The following is a 16,248-nucleotide window of genomic DNA, read 5'->3' on the forward strand; positions in this document are numbered from 1 at the left end:
GCATTAGTATTTCATAAGAATAAAAATCTCAGTGTGACTAAAGATACAGCAATCACAACTTGTATGTGTCCAAACATGAAGCAAAGCTCTGACAAAATGAAAGGAAAAAAAATGGGACAACTCTACAAAAATCTCTGGAAAGTGGAACATTTCTACTCCGGAACTGATCAAACAATTAGATAAAAAGAACAATTAAGGCACAGAAGTCCTGACCAATTTGGCTTGATAGTTATAGAATCCCCTATCAAGAATGGTGGAATACACATTACTTACAAGAGTGCCCAGGCATGGTGGTGCACCCGTGTAATCTCAACACTTGGGAGGCTGAAGCAGGAGGATCACCATGAGTTCAAGGCCACCCTCAACTACCTAGCAAGACCCTGTCTCAAAAGCAAAGCAAAGTAAAAAGTAAAACAAAACAAAACAAACACAGAGTACCTGTTATATTTATAAGGATAGACCACATGTACTGACCATAAAACCTGTCTCAATAAATTTCAGAAGTCTGAAATCATATAGGCAATGTGCTCAGACACAGAGGGATTAAATTAGAAACCAAGTACAAAGAGAAAACCAGGAAGATTCCAAATATTTGGAATTTGGTACACTTCTAAGTAATTATTGGGCATGCAGAGACTGGTAGTTTCCAGATAAGAAGATGGCAGTGGAGTTCACACAACTTATCACAGGGGCCCTTCCTGTCCTTAATTTTTTTCCCCTCTTCTTGCTCTTGATTCTATTTTTTCTGTCTTAATCAGTCCTCTATAAAACCAGTAGCCGGGCACAGGAGGGTGGGTAATTACAGTGGTGTTGTAGCCCACAGTGTCACTACTGCTTTGTAACTAATCTCCATAAAACTCAGTTTCTTGCCAAGCTGGACTTACCCAAGTCATTGTTTGGGTCTCTAGGAAATTCACAAAACAGACATATCAACAGAACAGAGCCTAGAAATAGACTGCTATGTACAAGGAAATTGATTTTCGATGAAAATGCCAAGGAAATGCAAGAAAGTCCTCAACAACGGTGCTGGGACAATAGGCTGCTATCTGTAGGAAGAAAAAAAATTAAAACTAAATTATATGCCCAGGAAAAATCCTCTTCAAGAATGAAAAGAGGGGGGTCTGGGAGATGGCTCAGTAGAGTAAGCACTTGCCTGGCAAGCACAAGAGCCTGAGTTCAATCCCCAGGTCCACCAACACATGTACACACACACACACACACACACACACACACACACAGTACTTAATCATAAATAAAAAAGTAAATCATCAATAAGAAACAGGAACTACAAGGAAAAAAACTTAAAAAGCTATTCAGATAGAAAAAAAATAACCTATAGGAGGCATGAAATTGCAGGAACACGGCATGCTGTGCCAGTCACGCTGCATACCTATAATCCCAGTGCTTGGGAAGCTGAAAACAGGAGGACCACTAGAGTGTGGTGTGTGGTGAGACCCTGTACCAGATACATAAAAAAAAGAAAAGAAATTGCAGGAACAAAAGAGGGACCAAATGGGCAGACAAGTTGGTAAATAAAAGTTAGCATCAACTCTATGTTATTAACAATAATTTGAAGGCTTAAAACGTGTGAGATCACATATACGATAAATTAACAAAAAACAAGAGGGAAGGTTAATGAGTGCATCTTCTAAGGTTACATCTTTGGAGAAACCAAAAGGCAGTCAGGATTTTCACATGACAGTGACAAGGTAAGGATGCATGATGGGTTTTCCAGGAAAGCCACAAAAGAGAAAGACTAAAGAAGTGGTGAGTCCCTAAGGAGAAAAGAAAAAAAGAAAAAAAAACCTGTTTACTCTCTGCCCATAAAGTTGCAAGAAAATGGTTTAAATTCCATTGGTAACAAAGTATTCAAGGCTCAATTTATAAAGTGCTAGAGTTACCGTCCCTCTTGGCATAATCAGATGGCCACTACTATGCTATCTGATTCTTTTTGTTGTTTTCACTTCCAGTCATGTTTATAAAAGAACAAATTCATAGATTTAGGCAAAAAGGAAACATTAATTTCAGTAAATATTTTATTTGACCATTTTAAAGTTTACATTTGTAGCCAGAAGGCATAAGGGTGAACATTTCATTGTAATCAACAAAATCTTAACAAACTCACACTAAGGCTGATTTGTGGGTAGTAAGGCTGACAGCAGAATGTTTGAGACATCAAACGTTTGGCAAATACATCACACAGCTCACCATCACCATGCGCACTTCATGCAGCACGGCTCCTGCCCATACCTACTCTGCAGTGCTGGATTACTCAGGGCTGCTGTGTCTGTGCTGGCATCTCTGCATTTCTGCAGGACTCAGCTAAAGCGACAAGCACAGGGACACCTGTAGGAACTCCCTGGCTCCTACCTAGCAGCCCCTGATGTCCCACAAGGGCTCCCGCCCTGTTGTCCATCCCATACCTTTGGAAGGCAGATGGGGGTACCCAAGCAGGAGTCAGGCCAGACTACAGGGAAGAGTAAGAGAGGCCTTGACTTGCGTCGGGCCAGCAGCGAACAGCAAACAGGACAAGTCATCCATCTAAATTATGAAAATCAAGGCTACGCATGAAGGACAGGCCTGGGAGAGGCTCCCAGGAAGGGTCACCGTTTGTTCGGCTTGAACTTCAGGGCCACGCTGTTGATACAAAACCTCTGACCGTGAGGCCCGGGTCCATCAGGAAACACGTGGCCAAGATGAGCTTCACACTGCCGGAGAAAAGCATCCGTCAGCCTCTGGGAATGAGATCTCTGTGTAAGGCCAGACAGACAGCCCTGCATGGCCAACCCACTCCAGAGTTTAACGTCCATGTGGGATAAAACAGGCATTTGTACCAGAATTTAATGAAGAACACAGAATAAAGTAATGACGAACAGCTCTCTGTTCCCAGTGAGAAAATCAACACAGCATTAAATTTCAGCCTTGATTTACTCATCTCTAACATGGGGACAATATTTACATTAGAGAGCTGCTGCAATGATTAATTGGCACAATGTAAGTGAAACATAACACAATCCCTGAAAGGTACTCAATAATGTTGTAGACAGTGTATTATTGGATTATTGTTCACTAAAGGCAAAAGGATGACACTCCAGCAGCTTGCCTCTGTTGCTCCTGAAACTGATGTATCAGAACATGTGAGCACCCAGAGATGCGAAAAAAAAAAGCACCTTCAGGATGTGACACGCTCCCCACCACCAGTCCCACAGGAGCCACGTGCTGCTGTGCCCCGAGTTATCACCCTGCCCAAGGTAACACGGAGCCTCGGGAAGAAGGCGGAGATGCGCCTACACAGGACCTTCCTGTGCCCATCCCTGCTCAGCAGCGTGCGTGAGGCAGTTCTTCCTTTCCTCCAGTCCCTACCTTGCTCCATCTCAGGGAGGTAAGAGCCAGGAAAGGCACTTCAGAGCATGGCCCAGACAGCCTTTTATCTGCAGCACCCAGCATAAGGGCAGAGAGTGATCGTTATGGGCATGAGCAGAAACCCAATGTGCTTCGAGGACAAGTGCCTCGTGGAAAAGCAGCAGCTAGGCTAAGGACTTGGTGCAGCACCCCAGAAAACAAGCCAAAGCAAAACATCCCACCTGCTTGCACACAACCTCTGTGCGAGTTGACCCTAATGAGGTGTCCAGACGTCTCAGGATCCCTGTGTGACTTTCATCTGAGCCCGATGTACCATGAGCCTCAGAAAACGAAGGCCATCCGGTGCCAGAGCAGAACTTCTTCTCTGAGCTGTGGAAGGCAGCAGTTACTGACACAGCATGAGTGTATAATGCCCTGCTTTGCTGCAGGTAGCAGGACCTGCTTTCAGCTTTTGCTCTGCCCAGGGTCCCAACTCTGCTACATGAAAGATCAGTGCCACAGAGTGGTCCCACTGCACCTTCACTAAGAAAGTCACTGACCAGCCACAGTGAAAGGATGTCTTGTTCCTTTGATGTTTTTGGCTTCATTCTCCTTGTCTGATCTAAAGGACCTAAAAACACTAGGAGCTTTGTGCACTGTGTTGCATATTGGGAACCACAGATCAAACCCATGTGTTCCAAATGCAGAGAAGGGAAAAATCAAAAGGAAAGTAACAGTGGTTAAGGGAGGTTGGCATGATCTTGGCACAGCAAGAGAAATGTCACATCTGATAAAACACCCCTTTCGCATCAGGAATTTGTGATTATTTAAATGCAAGAGCCTAATGGCCTATGGGGATTCAAAGTTATTCCTGTCACTTGTTTGCAATGTGAAATTAGACTTGGCTTTCTTACTTGTAAAATGGGGACAATAATATCTCCCCTATAGGGATATTTCCAGGACCTGGGGGTGCTTGGTGGAGTGGAGTGTGGTATAAAGCTGAGTGTAGTGGTGGCACATGGTAATGCTCATGAATAGCCCCTGTGATTATTAATAAGTGAACCTGGGTACCCCGTGTCAGTCACTACAGTCAAACTTGATCACCCATGGAAGTTTCCAAGGGCCCAGAGTTGGTTTGACCTGCAATGTCACTCACCAGCTCCCCAAGCCAGCATCACTCAGAAGTGGTGCCCTGGGCAACTGGGTCATGAGGGCTCTAGCTTCACTGATGGGTTCATCCACTGATAAATCCATAGCTCTATGGGCTAAGAAAGCAGTGGGCAGTAGGAGGTGGACCCAGCTGAAGGAAAGAGATCCAGGGTGTGGCCCTGAAGGGTAAACTTTGTCCCTAAGCCCCATTCTCATTCTCTCTCTCTCTCTCTCTCTCTCTCTCTCTCTGCTTCTGAGCCTAATGAATTGAGCAGCCTGGCTCCACCACAGCTCCCTGCCATGACTTTCTGCTGCCTCAACTCAGGCTTAGAAGCCACAGAGCTCTGTTCAAGATAAATCTTTCCTGCTTATAAGATGTTTGTCTCAGGTATCTTATCATAGCAATGGAAAGCTGACTAACACAAATGCTGAAGCCTGGAGCAGGACACAGTAGCTGACAAGAAGAAGGGGGAGAGTAACAGGCAACCAAAGCCCCATTCTAGGGCTGAGGATGTGGCCCATTACCACAGTACTTGCCTGGTATGCAAAGGGCTGGACATGGGGGTCCATTCTTAGCACTACATACACCACAAAAATATTTAAAGAAAGCCCCCATTCTCTAAGAGCTCAAATAGATAAGCTCTGTAAATGGCACTAGAGAAATAGATTTTTAAAAGTTTAAGATGGCAGAGAGATGGCTCTTTCTATCTAAGTAAGAAATAATTGAAAGTTAAACCCTGAAGAAACTGAACAAACAAGAAAAGGGTGGCAAATAATTGAATCCCTAGATGCTGAAATCAGAAAGAAGCTCAGCTGGGAGTACCAACTCCCCCAGGAAAAGGACAGCAGGATAGCAGTTTGGTCCCCTCAAAATTATTACAGGTCTCAGAGAGCTCCTGCTTACAGAAGCTAAATTTGTCAGTACTTAGCAAATTAAAAATTATAACTGGGAGCTTAAACTTACAGTGATTAAAAATAATAAATGCATGACATATTCACACTATGCTTTTATGACAATATTTTCCAAAATGAAACAGACACCAAGAAGGGTTGCCCTAATTTATAACCCTGTAGATCTTTTAATTAGCTTGAAAAGACAACTGACAAGTTGTCAACTGACAAGAAGAACCCCCATGCCCAGCCCTTTGCATACCAGGAAAGTACTGTGGTAATGGGCCACATCCTCAGCCCTAGAATGGGGCTTTGGTTGCCTGTTACTCTCCCCTTCTTCTTGTCAGCTTTTTTTTATGTACCTATGCAGTCCCTGTTGCAGTGCTGCTGTGACTAAATTTCAGAAAGAGGCTAGGGCTCAGTGGGAAAGTACTTCCCTAGCATATCCAAGGCCCTCAGTCCCAGTCCCAGCACCAAAAGTAAAAGGATGCGACTTCATATGAATGGATATATGCTGGAACAAGAAGTCTCTGGAACATCCCCTAGAGAGGTCCCAGGAATCCTCAGGGATGCTCTTTGATAACCACAGCTGTGTTTTTTAGGAGTGAGGACTATTTCCAAAAGACTTGGAAGGAAATGCAGTCTGTTACATGCATCTGTGTGTCCCTGGGAAGTAATGTGACCTGCTGAAGCCTCAGTGTCCCAACAGCCATGGCTTGACTGACTCTCATGATTGCTGAGAAGATGTGCTGTGACCTTTCTGGCATTTGGTGTTTTGAGGATAGTGTCTGATACATGGCACATAAAAAATCCATAGCTATTATTTTAATATGATTTTAAAAATAACACATGTACATGAAATTTGATCCATCATGAGCCCGACTAGAAGAGTCTGCACATTTGGGTTGGGTTCTTTGCAAGCATTTTTCAAGCGTTCAAGAATAACTGGCCTGAGGTTTGGGGCATATCTCAATGGAAGACCACTCTCGTAGTTCACATGAGACCCTGGGTTCAATGACTAGCACGCAATAGTGAAGAGATAAACAAACAAACAAAAATATTCACTCGGCCACTGTTTCTCAGGGAAGACCCTCATAAGCATCTTGTAACCACATCCTTAACATTATATAAGTAATTGATCATTAAAGGCATTTTGACAAAGAATTCAGAATATAATAAAGTTTTTTAAATGAATGAATCTAAGACTAATACAAAGTCACCAAAGCATTTTATGAAAAACAGTAAACCTTTACTAATGCAATTAGCAGAATCTGGAGATTTTACCAAGTAAAATGACAGTCCTAATCCACAGCATTTAAAATTGAAAACCTAAATACTAAAGCCAATTAGAGATTCCAATATACATATTTAAATGATTAGCAGATAATAAGCCTTACCTTTGAAAGATTAAAACCATTGTGGAGCATATAGTCCAAGAGGTTTTTCTTTTGCTTAGTTTTCTGTTCATCTGACTTGCTGTTCTTTCTTTCTGGGTTTTCCATGGTCCCCAGAGCAACAGCAGAGGCATGTGGTAGTTGCTAACAATACTAACCCTCACCCGTGAGAATTACCATTCCTTTGAGATGTTTTTAAACAATATTATTCAGTTCCTTGGGACAGGCAGGACACCAGGATGTAAAAAGTGAACTTGTATTGGGTGTTTCCTTGCATGTTCAGATTTATGTTATGATTAGATCTAAAATGTCCCCCCAGAATCATGCACTCAGGCGAGGCTTCTGAAAGGCAACAAGATCATGAGGCTACCATCAATGAGTTCAGAGCTAAATGTGCTTAAGAGCTGGGGCCCCAGTGGAGGAAGGAGCCCACTGAGGGCATGTCTTGCAAGGGTATATTAGCTGGATAAGGTGACACACACCTGTCATCCCAGCACTGAGGGAAGATGAGGCAGAGGGACCGTAAGCTCAGTCTTGACTGGGAAACTCAGCAGAACCCTGTCACATACATCCATACACACATACATACAGTTGGAGATGGAGCTAAGTGATACAGTGATCCTGATTCCATCCCTAGTATTGAAAACAAAGATGAGGAAGACAAACAAGAGGAAGAAGAGGAGGAGAAAAAGGAGGAGGAGGAAGAGGGTATCGCATATCCTGTTCCCAGACGCATCTCTCTCTGGTCTGCCTTGCTTGCTGTGCTTCCTGGCCACTATGAGACAAACAGCTCTGCACTGCCAGGCCATGCTGCCATGCCATTTCTGCCTTGGGGCCTGCCAGCTGTGGACTAAAGCCTGAGCCAAAATAAACCTTTCTCCCTTAAGTTGTGACTATCAGGTACTTAGTCACAGTGACAGAAAGCTAATGTAATTTATAACCACAAAATATGTGATTTCACAACACATCTTACTAAACCTCTCCAGAACCAGTGGGAGGAGGAACAGGGAGACTGAGAAGGCAGGACAGGCAGCAATGCCGTCTAATTCTTAGAGTAGCAAGGTAATCTGGAATCCCTGGGGAACATGCTGACATCCTGGAAAGTGCTCTTGACCCTAAAGTCCTTGCCTCAAGGGCTCTCACCAAGACAGGCAGCCAATGCCCAAGAGTGTACACTACAGCTGGGCAGTGTAGCATGCTGGGAGCTACACTCACACAGGAAGCTCGCAAGTGCGAGTCCAACCTGGGCAACTCATTGAGACCCTGACTCAAAATAAAATTTAAAAGAAGAGCTGGGAATGCAGCTTAGTGCAAAGGCCCTGGGTTCAATCTCCACCACACACACACACACACACACACACACACACACACACACACACACTATTCATGCCAGTGACGATACAGTCAAGGGAAATATGGTAAGTCTGATAGATGTGGTGGGGAATGAGGTTCTCGAAAGGGAGCTTGCTGGCCAGGCTGGCTGGCCATGTCCCAGAGGCTGGGTCTGTCTTCCCCAGGACCTATGCCTGCAATCCAGAAAGCTGGCACTGCAGAGTTAGTGCGCCCGATTACAGGGCCCTGCCAAAGTGGCTTACGGAAACTCAGATCCTGCACTTCCGAGACCCAGAGCCTCATATACTTGAGTGGCAGCTGCAGAACCCTACACAAGCTATTTAATCTTCCCAAGACTCAGTTTCCCTGTGGGAAATGAGAATAACAGCACTGCAGAGAGCTGCTGAGGGTCTGATGAAAGGGTGAAGAACACAGTTCCTGGTTGATCCCCAGAAGGGTCATTCACTGCTGGGGCGCGTCCGTCCTTGAGGAAGTGTACTGTACAGGCCCCTGCGGAACACGAATCCAGCACTGTCCCTTACCAGATGAGACTGCTGCAGTACAAACGTGAGGCTTTAAGGCATGAAGCATCTAGGGCTTTCGGAGGGAATAATGCAGTTCTCCCAGGACTGGATGAGTTACCACAAAAGCAGAGTGCTATAAAGCAAGGCTGCTCTTCATGGCTTGTCTCTTGCACATAGGCATTTGCCCTCGCTAGAAGTCAGGCAGATACTGGCAGCATGGATTCAGACTCTCAGCCTCCTAAGCCATGAGCCCAAATCAACTTCTATTCTTTCAGAATCACCTACTACCTGCTTCTGTTAAGCAACAGAAAACAGACTCAAGACCGTGCCTTTGAAAAAGTTACTTAAAAGATTGGAAGCACCAACTTTCACATCTATTCAGTGGAGAGGAAGGATTATTTGCAAGGTCCCGAGCCCAGTGCTTATGATAAATGCTTGAGAAGTTGTGGTGGCTTGGCCTCCACTCTGACTTCACAACTGTGTCATAGCTGATGCGACAGCCGCTGAGCAGGAGGGCAGACGTTACTAATCCATCAGCTAGGAAGTCTGCACCGAGCACCTCCACAATAGTTGCCCAGGGTGGCTGTGGCATTTTACCACAGGGTGGCTGGGATGCTCTCATACTTCTGGAGGCTTTTGTAGTCCAAAATCAAGGCTTCAATGGGCCATACCTCCTCCCTCTGATGACCTCGGGAAACCCTGCAGGCCACCTCCTAGCTTCTAGATGGAACCCAGTCCTCCATATTCATGTGGCATTCCCTTTGTGTCTGTTATTCTTCTCTTCTTCTAAAGACAACCACTTAGATACTACTAGTATTTTCATTTTACATGGAAGGAAATCTAGTCACATAGGGGTTAAGAGAATTTCTTAAGACCACACTGCATTGGAACCAGGACATATACACAGACAGCTTTTCCCTACTCTACTGTAAATGAATGCATCTTTAAGAAGAGTAGATTCTTAGCTGGAAATGGTGGTACACACCTACAAGCCCAATACTCTGGGAGGCTGAAGCAAGAGGATCATGAGTTCAAGCTCAGACTGAGGAACTTAGACCATCATAAAATTAAAAAAAAAAAAAAAGGGGCCGGCAAGATAGCTCAGTGGACTAAGCACCTGCTTAGGCAAGTGCAGGGACTGAAGTTTGATCCTCAGCACCACATGCCATGCTGGTCCCACCCCCAGACACACTGAACTGGCCACTGAAACTGGGTGTGGTGGCACACACCTGTAATCCCAGCACTGAGGAGGCTGAAAACAGGAGGATCATTATGAGTCTGAGCCATGTAGTGAGACCCTGTACCAAATACATTAAAAAATAAATTAATTAATTAAAAAGGGCTGGAGAGGATCTCAGTGTGAAGGCTCTGGGTTCAACTCCTTATACTGAAAAGCAAAGTATATTCCACAGATCCTGGAGCATAAATGGTTCTCCTGAATGGCTACATTTGGTTCTTAAGTATCTCCTGGAGGCCTATGTTCTAAAGGTGTGGCCCCCAGCTTGGCACTATTGAAAGGTGGAGCCTTGCTGGAGGGGTGTAGATCGCTGGGAGCAGGCCCTGCTGGCTAGGCTGGGTGGACCTCCCCATGCGCTCTAGTCACGATGTGCTACAGCAACAGAGGACCAAGCCATCATGGGCCTGACACTGTAACCCAAACCTTTTCTCTTTATAAGGTGAGTATACCAGGTATTTGTTATAGTAATAGGACGCTTACAGCACTTGAGGATATACTCTTATTTCCCTCAGTTTTAGCTACAGCAGCAGCAGAAAAAAAATGGAACACAAACTCAAAAAGTGTTTTTTAAAAATTAAAACTTTCCAACTAAAATTAAGTGTTTTAAAAAACCCCATGGATTGTTATTTCCGTGAACTGGGCATGTGGTAAAACAGGCTTTTGAAGAACCAGCTGGTGCTCCTTTCAGTTTGGGCTGTTTTGCCACATCAGTGACCTAGAGTGCACCCCTTAACTTTCTTAATTTGAGCTAGCATCATGCTAACACAGGAGCCACCATCCACATAGTGATCTTCTAAATTTAAATTAAATAAAATGGAAATTTTTTCTTTTCAGCCACACCAGCCTGCTCTCCAAGGCTCTTGGGCACAAGTGAATAAGCGGCTGTCTTCACAGCCACAGCAGACACAGAGTATTGCCACCTATGCCCCAAGTCCTGTTAGACAGAGCTTTCCACTCTACGTTCGGGTTCCTTCCTGCTCCAATATTCCAGATGGCACTGAGCCTGCAGAGCAAGGTGACAAGGGAGGCCTGGGGTCATGACAATGCCTCCTCTTTGCAGAATGGGAAACTGGACCCAAGGAAGCTGCAGAACAAAGACTAACATCTGGAAGAGGACTCTCACACGGCTGCTAATCATATTTTCTTGTCATAGTCCAAATATAGGCCCAGAACATCTGTCGGATGACCAGGTAGTAACACTTCTATGAAAAGGTTCTTTAGCTGAAAGCAAGCTGGCCAACTTATTGTCCTACTTCTCCCCTTTCACAGAAGGAAAGGTCAAGGGATAAGTAATAACAGTATGCGCTTCACATTTATTGTTGTGATACTGTTAAGAACACATTTGGTGTCCTCCTATTTCCTGGCAAATACAACACCTAAAATCCTAGGAATCTTCAGAATGCTGTGTCTCTTCTATGCTGATGAGGTGACTGCTGGCTGGCAGCCCCTCAGTAGCTCCAGGATGGGGACTGTCACCAGAAAAAAGGAAAGGCAGATGGAGAAGTCTGGGACTTTCAGCCCAGAATTCTCCCAGGAAGGAAGAAGTGCTGAAGGTTAAATTGATCATCAATAGCCAGTGATTAGTTAACCAGGATTATGGATGAAGTTTCCATAAAAACTCAAAAGGACAGGGTCTACAGATCTTTTTTTAAAAAATCATTCATTCACTCCTTCCTTTCTTCCTTCCTTCCTTCCTTCCTTCCTTCCTTCCTTCCTTCCTTCCTTCCTTCCTTCCTTTATTTGGTATAGAGTCTCACTACCTAGCTTGGACTTGTAGTGATCCTCATGTCTCAGCCTCCCTGTATATACTGGAACATTGGAATTACAGGCATGTGCCACCACTTCTGGGATTCTAGGGTTGGCATGGCATGCAGTATCAGGAATTGAACCTGGGTGCTTGTGCTTGCCAGGCAGGCGCTTAGACTGCAGAGCTACTTCCCCAGCTCCAGAGAGCTTCATATGTATAACTGGGAGATGTCTCCAGAGAAAACATGAAAGTTCTTTGTCCTTCCCTCATACCTCATTGTATTCATCTTTTTATCTATAGCATTTGTAATATCTTTTACAATAGAACAGTAACAACAACAACAACAACAACAACAACAACAACAACAACAAAAAGCACAAAGCCCAGAACTCAGGGGGCTGAGGCAGGAGGACAGCTAAGAGTCCAAGGCCAACCTCAACTACATAGGGAGAACCACAAATAAATGTATATAAGATACAATTTAAACCAGTAAACATACGTGTTTCACTGAATCCCATAATCTGCTCAAGCAAAATAATTACACCCAAACAGATGAGTGTGAGAACCCCAATTTACAGCTGGTGGGTGAGAAATACCAATCTAAACCTGGAGCTTACGATAGGTATCTGGTGTACCCTGTATGGGGGCAGGGTGACATGTGGGGACTGAGCCCTCAGCCTGCAAGTCCTGAGACTACCTCCAGGTAGATGGTGTCTGAGCTGAACTGCGTTAGGACACCCAGGAGGTGCCCACCGCAGAAGCGACTGCTTGCTAGATGGAGGAGGACCCTCACAGCTGCTGAACTGGCAGAAGTCTCTTTGTTGACTGCTGCGGTGCCAATTTTTCTAACATCACACTGTAAAAATTAGCTTCTTTTTGGTTTTCCCCACAGCATCCCAGGTTGGCTGCCCTCCCTGATACCTCCTCAGCAGTCCCTGACAGTGCCCAGGCATCTGCACCAAGACCTGCTCCTGGGAGTATGAAGGAAAATCAATCCTAATCGCTCCTCAGCCTTACCGGTGCAGACTGGCTTCCCTAATGTAGTTCCCATTAGCAGCCGGCTGGCCAGAAAAGCCAGTCTGCTCAAAGCCCGAAGGACAGAAGGAACCACTGCCTAATGGAGGATTCGCAGAGCTGGCTTGATTTATATTTTATTCTAAACCAATTTAGGGTTGATGCAAAAGAAAGGAAAACATCTTTGAAGTTCTGAAAAACAGCACTTCAAAGATGTTTCTTTTCTTCTTCATTGAATCCACTTTTTTAAAAAGACTGTTTCCTGCATATCTAAACAAAAAAGCCTTTGTTGAGAGATTTTAGATCCCGATTGACTTAAAAGAGGCTTTGAAATCAAGGGACAATTAAATTTAGTTTAGCTACATGGAAGAGGGCATAGTCTTCACTACTGTCAAGCACTGTGTGGAATCTATCCTCGTAAAATTCTGCATTTCCTCAATTAAATTATAAATCCATTTTCCCTGAGAGAAGTATAGTGTAATCACATGGTCAAGCAAATCCTATTAGGGTTTACATTTCTTTAAATATTTTCCCTCTAAAAAATTCTAGTAGCTTTATTGTAAGATTCCTACCAAGATTTTATTTGTTTGATATTTCTTAAGGAAGACATAAAGGAACAATATGCTAAGAAAGCATGCTCACTGCTCCAAATGCCAGGACAAAAGTCAAGACAGACAGGTTTCTTTTCTGAACAGCTTTTCCAGCTGCTGCAATGCCAAATGAGAAAGACAACTCAGAACCAAGTAGGACTGGCGGTGCAGCTCAGGGGTGATGCAGATGTGTGCTTAAGGTCTTGTGTGCAACCCTCAGTGCCAAAGAAAGAGTACTTATTTGTAAGTTCAAGACTTCAGACGAGTTAGAGCTGGGTGAGTGGGGAGTGTCTCCTCCCAAAGGCGCCGACTCCTCATCTTACCTGAAGAGGGCGTTGTCACAACACACACAGTGATACATTCCAGACTCCTCATTGTTCAGGTAGATCCCACTGAAAGGCTGAAAATGAGGGAGATACATCAGGTGCTGATTTCCTACATAACCAGCAGGAGAAGGCACAGCAGATTTAAGCCCCAGAAGGACTCCTTGGTGGCAGAGTGCTTTCCTAGCATGTGCAAGGCCCAAGGTTCCGCCCCCAGCATGGCAAAACAAGAACAAACAAAACAACCGTGATAAGTCTTCAAATTAAGGAATTTCTGTACTAGTTTGACAAAGCAAAATACCACCAGAGACAAAAACTACAGTCATCCAATGAAGCAGACTGCAGACTTATTTATAGCCTGGCCTTTACTATGTCAAATATTCAAACTATGACAATAATAATGCTTTGTATTTCTATTCTACCTTTCATCCAAGAACATCAAAGTCTATGAAAAAGCAAGAGCACAGTGTCTTATCCTCTCAACTGAATAAAATTTCAGTCTCCCATTTCAAAAGAGTTAAGACAACAAAACCTAAGTACTTGTCTAAAATACTCTGAAATCGCCAATTAAATATGGAATATAAAGGGGCTGGGACGTAGCTTAGTAGGAGAGTGCTTGTCTAGCATGCTGAGGCCCTGGGTTCCACTCCTACAGAGAGGAATGACTAGGGATATGTGACAAGCCCAGCTTAGTGAGGCCAAGGCTGGCCCTTGCCAGCCTTCACGTGGTGCTGAGGTCACCTCTCATCACAAATGCTAAATGAGGAGCTAGGTTCTGCCGGTGCCTAGGTCACTACTCATCGAAAACGACCATGCTCTTGGTGTCTTCAAGAGTCTTCAGATTTTCCAAGGTGTTCTAGAGGGCCAGGAGGCAATGAGCAAGGCAAGTGAGTGATTCGTCTTAAACATTGCTCTAAACAGGATCACACTGAGTTTTGCCTTTTACAAAGGTCGTCTCTGCCCAATTCCTTTTACCATTTTCTCTGTCAAAGAAAATTTTGAACAAACAAAAGAAATCATACACATGTTGTGAAGATCTGCATCCCAGTGCCTGGTGGCAAAGGCTATCCAATTTCATGAGAAGGAGAAAAGGTAAGGCACTCCCCAGCTGACCACCCACTTGGGAAACAAGTGGGACCCTTCTGCTCTCTCCAAATGTTCCAAGTGAAAAACCTCTCAGGTCACTCCTCCAAATTCCCTGCAGTGGCACTAGCAGCATGGTTTCAGGACACCCCCTATATAATAGACACTTTCAAATTAACCTACTGAGCCCCCTGGATGGGACCTCCTGGATATTTTTCCTCTTTTAAAACCCTACATTTGGCAGCAGAAATCCTCAGATAATGAGGTCTTTCCTGACCCAGCCATTGAACTCCTCTTACCTACAGCAATGCTGGATGGTATCTATGACCAAAAGGAAGTTTTACATCCTTCGCCCTGGGCAAGGGACCTACTTGCCAAAGGTCTGCTTGCCCTAAGGCTGATCTAGAAAAGATTACTAATGGGAACCAGGCAGCATAATAAGTCAAAACCTACTTTCATCACTGCAGGGCATAGATGGGCACAAGTGACAGGGAACTACAAGGCATAGTAAGTAAAATAAAAATTAAAAATTAAAATAAAAAAGAATTCTTAGCCAATATCTTATGAATGGTATCTCCCCACTGCTTCTTGATATCCTCTTTCCTGTTCCTCCATTTCATACAAGTCTTACCACTTATTTAGGACCAAATTCAACTATCTCCCCTGTTTGCTCCAGTAGCTATTTATTTGCATTGTTGGGGATCAAAGCCAGGAACTCAAGCAAGTAGACAAGCTCTCTGTAACTCAGCTACACACACAGCCCTCATTCTAATATTTATAGACAATCTAGTATAGACTCAGTGCTGGGCTGGGTGTTGATGCCGTAGATGGGGGAAAAATTGAAACACACAGTTCCTATACTCAGACTCTACAAGGCTGGAAGAGATACATGAGCTGGCACTTATGGGGCATGCCCAGGACATTTGCCCATGGAGAGTTTCCATGAAGCTTTTCAGCACTAGACACTGTCTGAATTGAGTGAATCTTTTTTTTTTTCTTAACCTTTTAGTATTACATTACACAGCAGATTGGTGTTTGTTATAGAAAAATGTCAAAACACTAAGATGAATTTTGAAGGGTAAGAGGTGATCAAATGAAAAGAGGTAAGAATGTTTCAGGACAGTGGGCAAAATGGCCCAGAGGAGGTAGAAGGAAGAAAATTCTGCGCAAGCAGGAGAGGCGAGATCAGGCTGAGCTGTAAGCAGACCATGCCGAAGTGTGTACTGCTGGCCACGCTGGCCACGTGTACACGGTGCACATGATCAGCATTGGATTTTAGAATGGTCACTTGATGTCATGTCAAGAATGGAATGGAGCAGAGGTAAAAGACACTGAAGGCAAAGAATAATCAGGTGCCTTGTCATTCTGGTAGGGATGGGTGGTGGCCTGCTCTGCCTAGTAATCAGAAAGATAGAAGAGATTCAAGAATGATTTACAAGAGAGAACCGAAGGCGGCGACCTGGCGCGGCGGTCTGGGCGCCGGACCGCGGAGCACGAGGTCGCCGGTTCGCACCCCTGTCCCGACCCTGGGCCTAGTTCAGTCCTTTAAGTGGCTGCTTCCACAAAGCTGTCAGCCTCAGGTGGCTGGAGTTCGAACCTCACAACTCTCCCGCTGGCCAAAC

The 16,248-nt window shown here is 44.5% G+C and overlaps 1 protein-coding gene across 2 annotated transcripts in view; it reads right to left on the bottom strand.

Annotated features, from left to right (window-relative positions):
- Positions 1-2,022: 2,022 nt before the first annotated feature.
- Msrb2 (methionine sulfoxide reductase B2) overlaps positions 2,023-16,248 on the bottom strand; it is a 22,284-nt gene continuing 8,058 nt past the window's right edge. The window contains exons 3-6 of one of the 2 annotated variants that reach the window (XM_023702006.1): positions 13,544-13,620; positions 3,585-3,732; positions 3,364-3,431; positions 2,621-2,708 (exon numbers count right to left, since the gene is read on the bottom strand). In XM_023702006.1, the coding sequence (XP_023557774.1) occupies positions 3,375-3,431; positions 3,585-3,732; positions 13,544-13,620 (282 nt within the window). In that variant the 3' untranslated portion in view covers positions 2,621-2,708; positions 3,364-3,374. Of the gene's footprint in view, positions 2,709-3,363; positions 3,432-3,584; positions 3,733-13,543; positions 13,621-16,248 lie in introns of both variants that reach the window. The other variant, XM_023702005.1, reaches the window with a different exon arrangement.

The sequence above is a fragment of the Octodon degus genome, unplaced genomic scaffold (genome assembly GCF_000260255.1).
Source record: "Octodon degus isolate 3935 unplaced genomic scaffold, OctDeg1.0 scaffold00145, whole genome shotgun sequence".
NCBI lineage: Eukaryota > Metazoa > Chordata > Mammalia > Rodentia > Octodontidae > Octodon > Octodon degus.